At 39.2% G+C, this 18,621-nt stretch overlaps 1 protein-coding gene and 1 long non-coding RNA gene across 3 annotated transcripts in view; both read left to right on the forward strand.

The window, feature by feature from the left end:
- Positions 1-1,203: 1,203 nt before the first annotated feature.
- Positions 1,204-4,505, forward strand: LOC311091655. The gene is made up of 3 exons (XR_014608143.1): positions 1,204-1,367; positions 2,388-2,546; positions 3,925-4,505. It is a non-coding gene; the product is annotated as an uncharacterized lncRNA (long non-coding RNA).
- A 12,028-nt stretch (positions 4,506-16,533) lies between these two features.
- The window catches only part of ube2o (ubiquitin-conjugating enzyme E2O), a 98,372-nt gene continuing 96,284 nt past the window's right edge, over positions 16,534-18,621 (forward strand). Inside the window, exons 1-2 of one of the 2 annotated variants that reach the window (XM_084129366.1) lie at positions 16,534-16,551; positions 16,869-17,266. In XM_084129366.1, the coding sequence (XP_083985492.1) occupies positions 16,880-17,266 (387 nt within the window). In that variant the 5' untranslated portion in view covers positions 16,534-16,551; positions 16,869-16,879. Of the gene's footprint in view, positions 16,552-16,607; positions 16,763-16,868; positions 17,267-18,621 lie in introns of those variants that run through there. The other variant, XM_084129365.1, reaches the window with a different exon arrangement.

The following is an 18,621-nucleotide window of genomic DNA, read 5'->3' on the forward strand; positions in this document are numbered from 1 at the left end:
CATATTCAATTAAAGAAGATTATTCAATAAAGATTATCACACAGGGATCCACTAAATCTTTAGCAGCTACTCCGATTTCCACTTCACCTTTCTCTGACGACAACACTCTTGATGCATCCAAAGTTTCCAAGTGCACACAATCACAGTTACCGATAGATTATGATGATCATTTAGTACAAGGAGTTTCTGGAGTAACGTTCCGTGCTGCTGTCTCATCTGATCTGTTCTCTCATCATGCTGACAGCAGCGCCAGCGCGAACAGTGGGCGGGCCTTATGAATATGGCGCTACTGTTGGCTCTCAGGGGTGTCAGTCACTGCAGCACAATCAATCAGTGATTGGATGAATCGCGTGTTATTGCCCAGTGCCAGTGGTGTGGCAACCAGTGCGTCAATTAAAGAAAAAAAAAAGAACTAATTGAAAAAATTACATTTGTCCATAACAGAGCAACACGACTCAATTTAAACTGTTATATATGAGCTAATTATACTAAGAATGAACTGGTGAAGGATTGTCTCTCTGCTTTATTTTATAAGAAATATTTCTGTGTATAGAGTCCTAATGCGCTGTACTCTCAACTTTTGTATAGTAGTACTAGGCATAATTTTTTACACCAGGCATGAATAAAAGGAATGTTTTTTATTTCCTGTTTTGAAAACCACTGGAAAACAACAGACTGTAATGTATAGAGGAATGAAAATATGGAATCATTTACCATTGATATCACATTTTTACAAGAAAATGAGTTTTAAAAAAAAATATTTAAAGGACCATTTAATGGCAAAATATATAGTAAATTGTTGATTGATTGTTGTTTTGATATTTGGAATGAATGTTGTGTTAGTATGTTTCATTGACTTGACTTTTTATTGTTGTTGATTAAATGTAGTTTTGTTTGTCTTACTTGTTGGGACACCAGGAAGAGTACCCAGATAGCAATTACGTTTGGGCCACATGTGGGTATTATCTGGCACATATGGCCTAGATGTGGCATGGCTGAACAGATATGGGCCAAATTGTAGCCATATTTGTTTTGCCATAACTTAAAAATCTGCGGGAAATGCTCTCTTGGTTCACAACTGATTTTGAGGTATATGGCCCAGATAACAACGAACACATGAGAACCATATGTGGTTGAGCTATGGCACACAGTGAGAAACACCGACTTGTGGTAAACATTTGGCTTATACGTGGAAAAACACAGGAATCCTGAAATCGAATGCGGCAAACATCCGCCGTTCCACACCTCAGGTTGCTCTGCATCTTCCCTCCTATTGGTGGAGAGACTACGGCGCGAGTTTGACTGCGACGCTGGGCAGCTGACGCCATTTACTCTGCTTTCCTCACGACTGTGTACATTCAGGTTAGGTAAGTGATGTTTTGGCATTTTAAAGTCATATAAAAGAAATATGCAGCATTATGTGTCAATATTGCATGTTATTATGCGTTTAGTTATTCGTTTCATCGAGGAAGGGGTTGAACTAGCTAATATTTTCCTCTGTTTACTGCTATAACTTAAAATAAAGTTTAATGTAACTTAACTGTTAACTTAGGCTATAGCAGTTCGCTGGTTTGCCGTTTTAAATTAAGATGTTTTTGTTTATAAATCAACAGCTCACTGCCGTACACATATAAAATAGTATAGTTTGTCATTGTGTAGTAGTATTTGTGAATTTTAGGCGACGCGGTCCAATGTCGGTGTTACTGTTTGTCAAAAAACCTAAATCCTAATTTGTGTTCACAATCATTCAACTAATCATAATAATATAAAAATGCCAAGAACAATTAATACGTGTGCATTATTGTATGTATCTTTTTATCTTTGTATTTATCTAACTCTGAAATGATATTATTCATCCAAGACTTTTTCTCATGACTTTTCCCTCTTTAAATTTAAAGTTGTAACGTCTTTCGATACAATACCTGATTAAAATAACTTGTTAACATGAACTAATAATGAACTTCACTTCTACAGCATATATTAATGTGTTAATGTTAATTTCAACATTTACTAACACATTCAAATAAAAAATTGTACTTGTTAACTTGGCCTATGCACTGTGAACTTACATGAACAAACAATGAATTGCTGTATTTCTGTTAACTATCAATTAATTGAACGGCCATTCACTGTCATTATAAAGCTTGGAAGAGGCAGGAAATTTTTATAATTACTCTGATTTCTAACGATAGAGATTATATATACCATGCTATGGTATACTGTCATACCGCCCAGCCCTAATGTGCGGTATGGGTGGGGCAATGACAATAATTTCCATATTGAAAACCTAGAAAATATGGTTTCAGATGGAGTAAGTAATAGTTTATAGGGTGGTCTATTTAAATGCATATTTCAACCACTTACCCAATTTTTTTTTTTCCTATCAGATTACCTATCTGGGTCTGGTTGGTGGCTCTGACCTGGATAACACCGTGTGGAGAGTGCTGAAAAGCACTTTTACAACTGCTGTTGCACGTTGATGAATTGGAGAGAAGTCAATGGGAAGATTGGTGTCCAACGCCTGGTCGTAAAGGAAGTTGTCATTGGTGAGACCTTTTTTAGAAGTCCCTTTTATTTGTATTGCACTTTGCACAATACACAACTTTTCAAAACCGCTTTACAGAACATTGTATTTTTATTTCCGTTATCTCAGTAATAGTAATAGTCAAAAATTCATTCCCTATGACTTAGTGCAGGCGCTAACGGCTCCAGGTTTATCTCGTAAATTACTCCACTAATAATGCCCAGAATGGCACCAAACTTATACAGTAGTAAAAATAGGTTCTGAACTCAAAAAACGAGGCATTGGAAAGTTTGTAAGTACATCAGGAGTTTATTTAAATAACACTTGCCTGACGGCGAATGCTACTGCTAACTCGGACGTTGGGCTCACAGAAAGCGATGCGCAAGGATGAAGTGTATTATTGTTTATCAGAAGCAATCGAAATATTATTGTAATGTTGTTGTTATTATGAATGCATTATAAATAAATAAATTATTTACAGTATTTATAATTATTATTTAATAATAATTACAGGGGATGGGGTTAGCTATTCTGGTTTTCCCTCTTTTTTTTGTCATTACCTGATCACATCCGTGGCTCACTTAAGTGACTGTTATTATTATTGAAATTATTATTGAAACTTGCCAGCTCAGAAAGTTAGTAAAGACATTGTTAAAATAGTCCAAGAATACAGTGGCTCAATCTTAAGTTTATCAAGTGTTGAGAATACTTTTTGTGTGCAAAACAAGCAAAAATAACGACTTTATTCAACTCTTCATTTTTTTCTCTAAGTGAGTTCACGTAGTGTAACGGCAGAGCGCTTCTTTGTTGTACGTCAGAACGTAGGCTCACGATTGGCCAGGATCCCACACATGACCAGCGTCTGTCAATAGTGAGTCTACGCTCTGACGTACAACCCAGAAGTTGGAAAAACTTGAGGGTAATTACAGACAGAATTTTCATTTTTGGGCGAACTAACCCTTTATGTTCCTCCTTGCATTCAGTACTTGGCCCATTATTGTTTGTGTGTTTCTGCTTCCAAATTGTCTCGCATCATTGCGGATTATCTTGAGTTTATTATGTGTTATTAAAAACACTTATTTTTGTAGACTCTTTGGACTAAAACATGACATTAATGCTATCTGTGTTGGTGTGTTTTTACATTAGAGTGTGCATGTCTTTAAAAAAAAAAAGCAGAATACATGCAGTGCTGTAAATTTTAACCGGTTGTTGGTGCAAAAGTATTCTAAAAAAAAAAAAACTTTCATACAGTGGTAATTCAGAGGTGTTTAATTTGTTAATAATTGCAATTAAAATATTAAAGGAAATTTACATTAATGATTTTTTTTTTTCATTCTCCTGCAGCTCTAGCTTCCAGGTTGTATTGCTGCTAACATTATTTAAATTCTTCTTTATTGCAGGTGCAGTCAGGCAGAATCCCCTTACTGGAAAAGGTCAACACATTGCCGACCCTCATTGGAGACTTCTCTGCACATCAACACACTTCTCAACTCTTTACCTTTCAAGTTTGCTTTAACTTTCTCAATTTCTCTTTAAAGTTCTCTTTACCAAGTTACTGTGATTTATTTGTATTACTCTCATTAGACTAATTGAACATAACATTAATACACGCTTTGATCGAGTGTTTTGAACTTTGGTGTAAAAAAATAGCTTTGAATGCTATTTATATGATTGATTTGTATTCTTCAATGTTTTCAACTGAATTCTACTTAAAATAAGTACAACTGAGTAGCTGTAATTCTATGTATTCTTAAATGTTTTCAACTGAATACTACTGTAATTATTAAATTCAACTGTTGCTGTAATTATATTTATTTTTATGAAATGTTTTCAACTGAATACTACTGTAATTATTATTCAACTCTTGCTGTAATTATATTTATCTTTATGAAATGTTTTCAACTGAATACTACTGTAATTAAGTACAACACTTTAGCTGTAATTATTTAAATGCTTGTAAAAATAAATACTTTTGAGTACATTTGTTGTTGAGTGTTTAATTTACCTGTGAGTTAATAAGACTTTAAAAACTGTCAGCTGCATGTGGGCCACATAAGGGCCGTTAGATTTTAACAGAACTCAACCATACTAAAGTTGCATACCAGGCTCACATATGGGCCACATGAAATTGTAGTATTTGGCTCATGCTTGGTGGAGTTATGGCAGTCCTTTGGTTCAGTTCTGGCAAAGGAGATGTGGGCCATATCTGGGCCGGCAAACACAAACTAATCTGGGCCACAGCTCAGCTGTTTATCTGGCCCACATCTTTGCCAAAGGTAATTTGCTGACTGGGTAGCCACTGCCTAGGTAGAGGCTAATGGGGATCCAAATAAACAAATAAACTTAGATCATTGATGGAAAATACCATTTACAGCCAATACAGGCAATTTACTGAGGAAAGTTTTTTTGACAGTTATAGCACCACATCTTGCCTGATCTCCATCACTTTTATTAAGTGTCCTCAAAGTGTAGCCATGCATGTCTGTCAAATTTGTTGTAAATATCTCATTTTGTTTTGAAGTTTAGACACTTCTGTTTATGAGAGAATAAAAATGATCCATGGGTGACAATGATTTAAATTTTTTATTTGTTTATTTATTTTTGTCAGTTCCTATCATAATTGTGACATTTGGGCGTTATTGTTTAGCTATTGATCTATGTTGTCAAATTTCACGAAATTTGGACTAATGGTTTCGAAGATAATTGCAAGTTTTTTAAGTGCTAAATGACAATGATACACAAACTATAAGGAGAAACCTGGCATATTTGGTATTGTTGGACTCGGGAAGGATTCAGGATTTCAAAGGACTAACGGTTGGGTGCGTTTATAGTCATTTTCATGATTTTTTTCCATGTTGTAGCGCCACCAAGTGGCCAATCGTCGCGATTTTTTTCAAGTAACCTCAGATTGAGCTCATGAACATGTTTCCCGAGTTTAGCGAAAATATCTCTTTCCGTTCACGAGATATAATTGTTTTAGTAAAAGTGGCCCTGGTGCCATCAAACATTTTGGTTTCCCTTAGCGACCGTGAATTTAAATTAAGAATTTTTTTGATGATTATTGATAGTCACTGTCCAGAGAATATTTCTGCATTGGTTTGGTTCCGATCAGGCGAAAAATCTAGGAAAAATCTACTATCAGCCCCCAAAGTTTCAAGTCTCCACGACTTACGGTTTGGTCTGCCCGATCAGTTTTAGGTCTGAATGTTGCATCATGGGAAAATTAACAATAACAATAGGGTTTCAGCACTTCGTGCTTGAACCCCTAATAAGTGGCTAAAAAAGGGCCACAAAAAGGCCTCTAAAAAAAAAACTATAGGGTCTAGGCACTTGCCGTTTGCGCTGCTGCGTTCCAAAAACTTTACCAAGCCTTCTAACATGTGCCTCGGAGAGGAAAAAGAACGTTTTTTGCCCTTTTAGCTCATTTATCATGGAAATGTGGTGCATTTTTTTTTTTACCTTTTAAACTGTGACACCTCCACTGATGGCCCGATCTCCATAAAAGTTTGCACGCTTCTTTGGAATAATATGGCGCATGTGCTCAGCTAATTTGGTGAAGCTCTGCTCTTTTTTCCCCCATTTTTCAGTCATTTAAATGTCATTTTGCATAGGATAATACAGAGGCCTTCTCACCTTTATGACAGTTAAAGCGCCACCAATGGCCCGACGTCCATGAAAGTTTTCAAGCTTCTTCAGGATCACGTGACGCATGCGCATGCCCGATTTTGTGAGGTTGTATGCAAATCAGACAGCAAGATGGCCGCTTTCAGCCATTTCATGGGGTTTTTCCATAGAAATACATCATTTTGACACCCTTTTAACAGTTATAGCGCCACCAAGTGGCCAGTCGCTGCGCCCTTTTTCACGTGACCACAGAATGAGCTCGTACATGCGTGTGCCGAGTTTGGTGCAAACATCTCGTTCCGTTCACGAGTTATAGCCAATTAAGCAAAATGGGCTCCTCCCACTTGGAACGTTTTGGCAGCCCTTAGGGACCGTGAACCGAAATTTTCACTTTTTTTTGATAATTATTGACATTCAGACTCCAGAGAATCTTGCCGCACCGGTTTGGTTCCGGTCGGGCCAAAAACCTAGGACTAGTTCGCGAAAGTAGGTTTTTGGAAAAACCGCAAATACCCGAAAATTTTCCCAGGGTCACGAGCAAATCCGAGGCATGCATCTTGTCCGCCTCGAGCCAAGGATTCCAGCGATATAAGACACTTGAGCCTACGCCTCACGGTTGATGAGTTATGAGCCGTTTCGTACTTTTGACCGCTGTAGCGCCCCCGTCAGGCCGATCGGGGCGGGCCTTGGTGACGCTGCAGGCGGTGTGAGTACTATCAGCCCCCAAAGTTTCAAGTCTCCACGACTTACGGTTTGGTCTGCCCGATCAGTTTTAGGTCTGAATGTTGCATCATGGGAAAATTAACAATAACAATAGGGTTTCAGCACTTCGTGCTTGAACCCCTAATAAAAATCAGTACAATTACAATAGGGTTTCAGCACTACGTGCTTGAACCCATAATAAAAATCAGTACAATTACAATAGGGTTTCAGCACTTCGTGCTTGAACCCCTAATAAAAATCAGGGCAATTACAATAGGGTTTCAGCACTTCGTGCTTGAACCCCTAATTAAAGCTGCAAGCAGCATTTATCGGGGTTCAAGCAGTTAAGGCCTTTAAGCACACAAGCATCAAAAGACATTACGTTTTATTTAGCAAGCATTTAACAACTGCCATCATAGATGAAAAAGTCAATTTACAGCCAATACAGGCAGTTTACCATAGGAAATATATGGTTTTAAAGCGTTTTTACAGTTATAGCACCTTTTTGCCTGAGTCTTCTTACAGTCTTGCCTGATCTCCACCACTTTTATTAGTAGTACTCAAAGTGTGCCCATATATATGTGTCAAATTTGTTGTAAATATGTAATTTTGATAAGGAGTTTAGACAATTATATTCAGTGGTGTAACGAGCCAACACCGGGCCCTTAAGTAGGATTATCAAGGCGGGCCCCTTGATGACGCAATTGATGACATTGATAACGCAATGTCCGCGAGTAGGCTACCATGAATAGGGCAGGATATGATCATACACAGCATATAAGAGATGAGATGACTAACAAAATCAGGAGGAGCCTACTCTCACCAAAAAAAAACAACAAAAAAAACACTGGTGACAGCGCACCATAACACATTGTTAGGCCTAGGTCCAAATACATAAAAAAGATGCTCTCTTACATTATAGCGGGATTTTCCGGGCTTTCCTATGTGCAACTGCAAAGTTGTCGATTAGATCAGGATTGTGCGCACGAGCATTCTCAATTGACCCTTCGCAGGGAGTTTGATTTACAGGTGATCTGACTAATCATAATCCGCCATTTTGTCCCACAAAGCAGTCAGGAGAGTTAGTAGATTAACTTTGGAGGATTTAAATTTGAAAAACAAAGTGTACTGACGTCTTAGCACTTTAAAACAACATTCCTTTTATGTTCATTCATGTTTATTTTAATGCTATAAATGAACTAGAAGGAAGAGATGATCGGTTCACGAGCAGCTTTAACTGAGCCTTGAGTCTACAGCGATCTGTCAGACACATTAAAGAGTCACAAAACGGTATTTATTGTTTAAATGTCTCTAAAAATGACTACATTTGAAAGGTGAGACTTTTGGCGCTTTTCCATTAACAGTACCAGCTCAACTCAACTTGACTCGACTCGACTCGACTCGGCTCGCTTTTCGCTCCGTTTTCCATTGCAGATAGTACCTCCACAATAGTACCTGGTCGTCATAGCGACGCCGCAGGAAACTGCCGTGACTTAATCTTCTACGCGAGATACATCCGCTGCCACACACAATGGACAATGGAGGAAATCGAGTGTATGCTGTTTTTGGATGTTTTTGTTTTTGCTGTTTTTTATTCAGGATACTCCGTCTGGCGCGTGCAATGATGACGCAGTGAATAGTGACAATTCTCTCTGACCAATCAGCAGTCTGCCGTGTTTTCACGTCACATTTTAGTATCGCCTCAGCTTGCCCCAGCTCACTTAGAACCTCGCCGGAGGTGGTACGAAAAAAAGTACCTGGAAGCAGGTACAGGAACTTTTACACAGTGGAAAACCAAACAAAGCCGAGTCAAGTCGAGCCGAGCCGAGCCGAGCCGAGCTGGCTGTAGTGGAAAAGCGCCATTTGTTTCATATCAAAAGTACTTGTCTGTCAGCGCGCAGTCTCCTCTCTGATCCGCAATGTATTTTTCACTGCGTGAGAACTTGGTGTGGTGTGAGAGTGGCGTCGCTTGACAGACATAGCAACAGTAACTAAAGTGGGCGGGTCTTTGCGAATGGTCATTGACAGTATGGACGGGGATTCGCCAGTCCCAATTCAAAACAAATTTCATGACAATCCATCATTGTTTGTTTCAAACATGTGAGAGCATCAAAATGATCCATGGGTGAAATTGATTGGATTTAATTCATTTTTTTGTCAGTTCCTATCATAATTTTAACATTTTGGCGTTATTGTTTAGCTATTTACCTATGTTTTCAAATTTCCTGTGTTTTTTTGCTGTTGTCTCGATCGGACTAACGGCTTTGAAGATAAACACAATTTTTTAAAGCTCTAAATGACACTTACAAAAACCATAAGGCGAAACCTGGCATGTTTGGTATTGTTGGACTCTGCAAGGATTCAGGAGTCTTAGGAGGTTACTCCTGTGAAAAAACACTGGCTTGAAACTTCTAAGGCTCCTTCAAGGCATTGTGCCAATGACGTATACTGAGTTTTTTGAGATACACCAATGTTCTCATAGACTATCATGGCACCCTGGACAAAGACACTGCGTGCCAATTTTCAGTAGACTAACAGTTGGGTGCGCTTATAGCTATTTTCATGATTTTTTTCACTGTTATAGCGCCACCAAGTGGCCAATTGTCACGATTTTTTTCATGTCAACTCAGATTGAGCTTATGAACATGTGTGCCAAGTTTAGCGAAAATATCTCTTTCCGCTCACAAGTTATAACCATTTTATAGTGCCACCAAGTGGCCAATTGTCATGACTTTTTTTCACGTGACCTCAGAATGAGCTCATGAACGTGTCCCAAGTTTTGCGAAAATATCTCATTCCGTTCACAAGTTATAACCATTTTATAGTGCCACCAAGTGGCCAATTGTTGCGATTTTTCTCAAGTGATCTCAGGTTGAGCTCAGGAAGATGTATCCCAAGTTTAGCAAAAAAATCTCTTTCTGTTCACAATTTATAACCGTTTTAGTAAAAGTGGCCCTGGTGCCATCAAATATTTTGGTTCCCCTTATCGACCGTTAATTGAAATTTTGAATTTTTTGGATGATTATTGATTGACAGACTCCAGAGAATACTCATGCAGTGGTTTGGTTCCGATCGGGCGAAAAACCTAGGAGAAGTTTGCAAAAATAGGTTTTTCAAAAAAATGCAATTTACTCAAAATTGGCGCCTGAAGGGCGAGCAAATCGGAGATAGCCATTTTGTCCGCCTCGAGCCAAGGATTCCAACGATATAAGACACTTGATCCTGGGACAAACGGTCTAAGAGTTATGAGCGATTTTGAACTTTTGGTTGCTGTAGCGCCACCTATGGGCCAATCGGGGTCATACTCTGATAGGTTGTCCCCACATTGAGGCCTACCATCTGGCCAGGTTTCAAGTCTCTAGGCCTTACGGTTTGTCCTGCACGATGCGTTTTACGAATCCTTACAATTACAATAGGGTTTCAGCATTTCATGCTTGAACCCCTAATAAGAATGAAGGCTTTTTGCCAGTTATAGCGCCACCTATGGTCCGATCTCCATGAAACTCTGCATGCTTCCTCACCATGTTCTGACACATATGCTCATCAATTTGTGTGAAGTTCTGAGTTTTCCTTTGGGATTTATAGGCTTTTGAGTGCATTTTGCCACGCCCCTTTTCTAAATGACCCTGTTACAGCCACCCAAATGCCAAAGTTCAACTTTTTTTTTGATAATTATTGATCTAGAGAGTCCAGAGAATTGCCCTAGACTGGTTTGGTTCCGATCGGGCGAAAAACCAGGGACTAGTTCACAAAAGTAGGTTTTGGACAAAACTCGACATAGCAGAAATTGTTTCCTGCCTACATCCAAATCGGAGATAGCCATTTTGTCCGCCTTGAGCCAAGGATTCCAACGATACAAGACACTTGATCCTGGGACAAACGGTCTAAGAGTTATGAGCGATTTTCAACTTTTGGTTGCTGTAGCGCCACCTATGGGCCAATCGGGGTCATACTCTGATAGGTTGTCCCCAAATTGAGGCCTACCATCTGGCCAGGTTTCAAGTCTCTAGGCCTTACAGTTTGTCCTGCACGATGCGTTTTACGAATCCTTACAATTACAATAGGGTTTCAGCATTTCATGCTTGAACCCCTAATAAGAATGAAGGCTTTTTGCCAGTTATAGCGCCACCTATGGTCCGATCTCCATGAAACTCTGCATGCTTCCTCACCATGTTCTGACACATATGCTCATCAATTTGTGTGAAGTTCTGAGTTTTCCTTTGGAATTTATAGGCTTTTGAGTGCATTTTGCCACGCCCCTTTACTAAATGACCCTGTTACAGCCACCCAAATGCCAAAGTTCAACTTTTTTTTTGATAATTATTGATCTAGAGAGTCCAGAGAATTGTCCTAGACTGGTTTGGTTCCGATCGGGCGAAAAACCAGGGACTAGTTCGCAAAAGTAGGTTTTGGACAAAACTCGACATAGCAGAAATTTTTCCCTGCCTACATCCAAATCGGAGATAGCCATTTTGTCTGCCTTGAGCCAAGGATTCCAACGATACAAGACACTTGATCCTGGGACAAACGGTCTAAGAGTTATGAGCGATTTTCAACTTTTGGTTGCTGTAGCGCCACCTATGGGCCAATCGGGGTCATACTCTGATAGGTTGTCCCCAAATTGAGGCCTACCATCTGGCCAGGTTTCAAGTCTCTAGGCCTTACGGTTTGTCCTGCACGATGCGTTTTACGAATCCTTACAATTACAATAGGGTTTCAGCATTTCATGCTTGAACCCCTAAAAATCAGTACAATTACAATAGGGTTTCAGCACTTCGTGCTTGAACCCCTAAAAATCAGTACAATTACAATAGGGTTTCAGCACTTCGTGCTTGAACCCCTAAAAATCCTTACAATTACAATAGGGTTTCAGCACTTCGTGCTTGAACCCCTAAAAATCAGGACAATTACAATAGGGTTTCAGCACTTCGTGCTTGAACCCCTAATAAAAATCAGTACAATTACAATAGGGTTTCAGCACTTCGTGCTTGAACCCCTAATAATAAAAATCAGTACAATTACAATAGGGTTTCAGCACTTCGTGCTTGAACCCCTAATAATAAAAATCAGTACAATTACAATAGGGTTTCAGCACTTCGTGCTTGAACCCCTAATAATCCTACCGAAAACAATAGGGCTCTGTGCCCTCTTAGGGCTTGGGCCCTAAATATAGCTGCGAGCAGCGATTGCGGGCCCAAGCCGGTGGCACCGCCACCCTGGTGCCTTTAGTTACACTAAAGGCCCCAGGGTGGCGGTGCCGCCAGCTTGGGCCCTCCATCGCTGCTCGCAGCTATATTTATATATATATATATATATATATATAACAAAAGATATATACATTATATATATATCAGACAAGTAATATTCTCTGTCTTGTCACTTCACAAAAAAAATGGTACAAATTGTACTACTGACTATTTAAACAGAGCAGTGTAATTTTGATATGTTAGGTTGACTATTTTATAAATATATTTTATTAGGGCTATAATGAACAGGCTGCGATGTCAAGATTGCAATGCTGGAGTGTGTGTGTGTGTGTGTGTGTGTGTGTGGCGTGGGCGTGATTGATCAGTGGAGACATAAAAATATACTTTATGGTGCTAACTTTAAAATTGAACTAAAATGCTCAGGGCTGCACGGGCATTCATTCCTACTTCCATAGGAATTCATTGAAAACGCTCGCTCTGCTCCCCACCAATATCAATGTCAGCGCGGACGAACATATTTTACTTTCGTTTTTAAGTTAGCGATTCAAAAGCCCCCAGCGGTGTCACACGTCGATTAACCGGTGGTAAAATTATATTCTCACTGTCACATACCTAGTATAGGCCGCCTACCTGAAAGAGAGTTTAGCTTGCCCGACCATAGTAGCCTGATTAGAACGTCAATGACAAAAAAATAACTTGGGAATCACTAAAACGAGAGATTATTCTAATTATATTACATTAATTTTAAGTTGCAATCAACAGTTGATAATAAATGTATTACTGATCAATGGTAACAAGGTTGCGCTGCTGAGGCTCGTGCAGCTTCTCCAGGAGAAATGTAAACAAATGAGCGCAGCACACAAAAAAGAAACCCAGTTAACAACATACTGACTATAAAAATTACAAATATGGAGTTTTTATATATTTTATAACATATGATAAGAGCAACCTCACTTGACGAGTAGGCTATGTTTCCTGAATACAATCACGATTGAAACTGCGACATTGATTTCATCAACAGGTTAATAAACAGTTACAATTAAGTCACTTACATTTTAGATGCAATATTGACTGTTTTTGTTCTGTTTCAGCAGCAAAAATAGTTAAACCAAGATCACAGCAGAACCATCGCACATCTCACAGCAACTTGTTTTCTCATTACTGAATGATTCAGCATTTTGAACGAATCGGTTGACTCAAAGATTCAATGACCAATCCATAAACATCTGTCTCAATCATGAATGACTCAGTCATTCGAACAAATCGTTTGAACGAATGAATTAATGACTCGCTCATTAAGACGGTCGCCTGGCGACACCTAATGGCAGTTTAGTGTTATGTTTAAAAGTATCATTCTTTCCAACGTGTGTGCACCATTATCAATGTCCGTGCGGACGTCTTTACTTTCACTTTTATATTAGCGATTTAAAAGCACCCGCTCGTGTCACACGTCGATTAACCGATGGGAAAATATCCTCACAGTCATATACCTAATAAATTTATATTTAAATACAATATAGGCCTACCTAGTAAAAAGTTTTATATACTATTTTGATATCCTTTTGGACACAAGAGGGCAGTATAGCCCTATGTTTGCTTTTTTGTTGAAACAAATAGCACTAAATAGCCTGTTTATAACTTTTTCATACTTCTTGAATTGCAAAAACAGAATAAAATGGGTTTAGTTCTAATATTTGTATAATTTTATATATAAATAAATGGTGTATAATTACATTTTTAGAAGATATAAGGCTTTTAGTGTTTCCTTTTTTGACATTACTTTAATCCCTTGCCATAGCAAAACCGTTTGAGATATTTATTATCTGTTCACAATTTAGTATCTTTAATGTATTTTCATCATGTTGAAAAAGTTTGGTGGGAATAAAATAAACCACTTAAGAGGAGTGGGTAAATATTCAGAGGATGATTTTGCAAAGAAATCCACATTCAAACCAAAATATCTGACTTCCTGTTGGTCAGACCTTATAACTGTAATTTAGAAAGTTGTCCGGCTCGATGAGAACAATATACGTACTGATGTTTGTAATTGTGGGTAAAACTAACCCCCCCACTTTTGTCAAAAGCATTTTGAAAGTGACACACTTCCTGCTGCCAGTTGGTGGCGCTATAACTTTGACTCACAATAGTTACATCCATGTGATAGGCCTCTTACAACGAACACACTGCGGAAGTTTCATCCAGATCAGTTAATGTATGCTGAAGTTATAATACTCTTCCTGTGTCCCTTATTTGCCATAAATTCGTTTCCTCGCCACGGCCAAACCGTTCGAGATAGCATCCTCAATGTCTTGACTTCATGCTGACCGAGTTTGGAGGCGAATGGATGAATTCCCTAGGAGGAGTACATCAAATTCCACAGCATGCGTTTCCAAACAACCCATAATAGCCGACTTCCTGTTGGGCTTTTGTAAAACTTAGAGCACGAAAGTTGTTCGGCCCGATGAGATCTATATGTGTACCGAGTTTCATATTATTACATGCAAGCGTGTCTGATTTATGGACAAGTGTTCGGATCCCATTCCATGGGGTGCTGTCGAGCCCCCCTGCCACGCCCGGGTACCAGCTTCCCTGATGGCCGCGGGTTCTGACCTGTGTGCAAAGTTCCAAGAGTTTTCGAGCATGTTAAGGGCCCCAAAAGTGCCCGAGAAGTAGAAAATAATAATAATAATAATAACAAATAATCCTACCGAAAACAATAGGGCTCTGCGCCCTTTCAGGGCTTGGGCCCTAATAATCCTTACGAAAACAATAGAGCCTTCGCCCTTTCAGGGCTTGGGCCCTAATAATAATAATCCTAACGAAAACAATAGGGCCTTCGCCCTTTCAGGGCTTGGGCCCTAATAATAAATAATCCTACCGAAAACAATAGGGCCTTCGCCCTTTCAGGGCTTAGGCCCTAATGATCAGTATATGAGACAGGCTTCCATACTAGATAGTCTTTTATTAATTTGTAATATTCATTTGTATTTTTGTGTATGAACAAGCAGCAACACAGAAGGGTGATCCATGGATTTCGAATAGATGGAGGAATGATAAGACAGCACACCTTTCAAAATCTGTTTAAGAACACTTCATCTGGAATTCTGTGTAAGGATCCGTTCATAGAGAACGCGCTTTTTCATTGCTTTTCTAGGCATACGCGCACTAGACGGACGTTGCGCTCGCTCTTTTACAGCATCTCGCGCATGACACGGCGTTCTAAAAACGCGGCGCTCATTTGAAAAGAAGTTCAGCTTTTAAAAACACGTCTCGACCTTGCGTTTTCCCCCATTCCACTGCCCACTTATGTGTAAATGTCCCCAAAGTCATAAACATCTTAAAGGTGATTTCTGTATTGATATCTTCCAGATGAACCTGCATCAAATATCCTAGAAGCATCTGCAAAATACGTGTTATATTAACACACATTCGACACACATGAAGATGTTACACTTAAACTTGACGAATAAATGTAATATTCCAACTTTAATCTGATAGTTTTGTAAATTCATGTAACACAATTTCCAAGCAGGCGTCCTTCGTTATGTAACCGTCCTCTGCTTCTGCATTCCACTTTCACACCTTTTTGTGCGCATGGAAAAGTATGGATATAGGCCTACTGATGATTTTTAGTTGATGTTATTTAATGATACTACAGATTGCACTTTGTAGATCACACTGACTTTAATAAAATCAACTGTTTTGCAGAGCGTGCCATGTTTGCTGTGATGCATTTACACGGCTTTGACCAGCGGATGTCGCTAGTGTGGCACGCCCTTCTGCTCCGCTGCTTTGCGCATGCGTAGAAGTGCGAGGAAATAAATCATTATTACGAGAAAGTTTCTCATTATTCTGAGATTTTAAGTCATTATTACGAGAAAGTTTCTCATTATTTTGAGATGTTAAGTCATAATTATGAGAAAGTTTCTCATTATTACGAGATGTTAAGTCATTATTACGAGAAAGTTTCTCATTGTTACAAGAAAGTTTCTCATTATTATGAGATGTTAAGTTATTTCGAGAAAGTTTCTCATTATTATGAGATCTATGTCATAATTATGAGAAAGTTTCTCATTATTACGAGATGTTAAGTCATTATTTCGAGAAAGTTTCTCATTATTATGAGATATTAAGTCATAATTACGAGAAAGTTTCTCATTATTATGAGATGTTTAAGTCATAATTACGAGAAAGTTTCTCATTATTTTGAGATGTTAAGTCATTATTATGAGAAAGTTTCTCATTATTATGAGATGTTAAGTCATTATTATGAGAAAGTTTCTCATTATTATGACTTAGAATCTTTTTTTTTTACTCAACGTGGCGGAAACGGGCTTCCATAGTAGACAGTAGCCATTGATTTCCATAGTATTTTTTTCCCTACTATGGAAGTCAATGGCTACGTCAACTGTTTGATTATTAGCATTCTTTAAAATATCTTCTTTTGTGTTCAACAGAAGAAAGAAACTCATACAGGTTTAGAACAACTTGAGGGTGAGTAAGTGATAGAATTTTCATTTTTGGGTGAACTATCTCTTTAAGACTCCCTTATTGGAGGACATTTTCAGTCTGATGGGCTTTACAACGCGACGTCAAAACATTTGCATTGAAGAGTTGCATTTTCTGTTGAATGCAATTCTGTAAAATAAACGTATGAGTGCTTTGCTATTGAAGACACTGATGTAATTCAGGACAGTGGTAACAGGTGACCCTTCCTCCATGCTACGCACTACGTACAGACGTAAACACGTGCTGCTCCTGCTCACAGGTTTCTATTCACTTCTCCATCCCTTTCCTCCTGCATCATTCAGCAGTAGCAGAGATGGCGGAACCCGCCACAGCAACGCTTTCTCCGGCCATGAGCCCGAGCTCCGAGCCTCCGTCCGGCACACACTCTCCCACGGCAGGCGGAACACAGCGGCTCCTGTTTACGCATGACCTGGTCTCTGGAAAACACCGCGGGGCGATGCGTTTTGGGCTCGTACGGATGATTCACGGCGAGGAGGATTTTGAAGATTCGGACTCCGAGATTGACGGTGATGGCGGAGGGAGAGGAGGTGGTGGCTGCGGTGGAAGAGGTGGAGGCGCTCCCGGTAACTCCGACAACGAGAGCGGGGCGGCGGACACACGGTCATGGCCTCTCGGTAGAGAATTCGTGCGGGTTCAGTGGTATCCTGAAGGAACGAAGCAGGATATTCGGGAAACACAGGTAACGTTACTGAACGGCGCTGATGATTTGTGCGTATTGTTCTTCCTTTATAGCCATAAAGCCAACCACAATGATCAGCAACTCAATATTTCACTCTCATTCTCTGTCGCAATGATTTAAACGAGGCCGAGATACGTTTATAGTCTTTTACTTTAATCAGAACATGACCAGGATGATGTAATTTGATTGATGATCCCCAGAATGCTGTAGACAGCCCACAAGGTTCAGGGATTCGGCCGCTGAATCCAACATATGATCTAACGTTAGCCTATCGAAAGGGCGCAGTGAGCTACTTATGAAAACACTTAAACGAGAATTTATTACATTAAGCGTTCAGGACTAACATGGAAACTGATCGGCTGTGAACAGTTAAGTTTTTAATCTCTAGATTGTAACGAGTCATTGATCATCATTTGTGTAGCCATTAGCCAAACATTTATTCAGGCGTGGACAGTATCCAATCACTGGTCAATAAAGAGTGTTTGTATCCCCAACTCAGCCAGCAGTAAACAATGTCAGAAAACAAATAATGTCAGTGCAATTAATTATGGCCAGTTAGGCCTTCCTCTGATGTTTCTGGACCTTCAGTGTCTTATTTCGTTGAATGGTTTTCAGATAGATTTTTGTGTCAGTTCCCTGTTAAAGCATGGACCAGCCCTGACCAGAACTCACCATTTTATTCTCCAGCTCTCAGCTGTAGTTTCAGAATAAAACACTGTGAATGAGAATACAACACTGGACAGCTGTTGTTCCTAACAAAGACATACCATCAGGCTGATAACCACCCCACCCTTCAATGCATGGTTAAGGCCTACCAGTACAGGAATGAACTACAATTGACTAAACCAAAAAAAAAAAAAAAAAATGTAAAGTGTTCTCCCAGTTGTACAAATAAATGTAGGCCTAATTATAGGTCTACACAGTATAGCTTTCTCACCACAGAAAAGATAGCAATGCTCATGACTAATCACATTTTCATTTAAACATTCATCATTTATATTTTAACAATAATACTGTATATGGAGTCTTATAGGATCTTTTCCATGTTTATTTAAATTCCTACTTCTTATCGTGGCCTGTATTACCGTAATATTGCATTGTCTTTACCACTAGCAAAGGGCAATACTGTATGAAATGTATTGTTATCTGACATATTTAACTTTTTCTGCACATGCACTTTATGTTTTAATTTGGTATGTGGTGTCTGTGATGCAGCATTCAAGCTGTCAGGGACCAAAAGCATGTGTCAGCATGTGGTCTGCTGGGAAAAAGGACCCAGTGGGCAGGAAGAACCGTCCAGTTTAGAAGCTCTTTATTTCTTTTCTTTTGGAAAGCTTTTGGACAGATGTTGGTTA

The sequence above is a fragment of the Abramis brama genome (genome assembly GCF_963993115.1).
Source record: "Abramis brama genome assembly, chromosome: 11".
NCBI classification, from domain to species: domain Eukaryota; kingdom Metazoa; phylum Chordata; class Actinopteri; order Cypriniformes; family Leuciscidae; genus Abramis; species Abramis brama.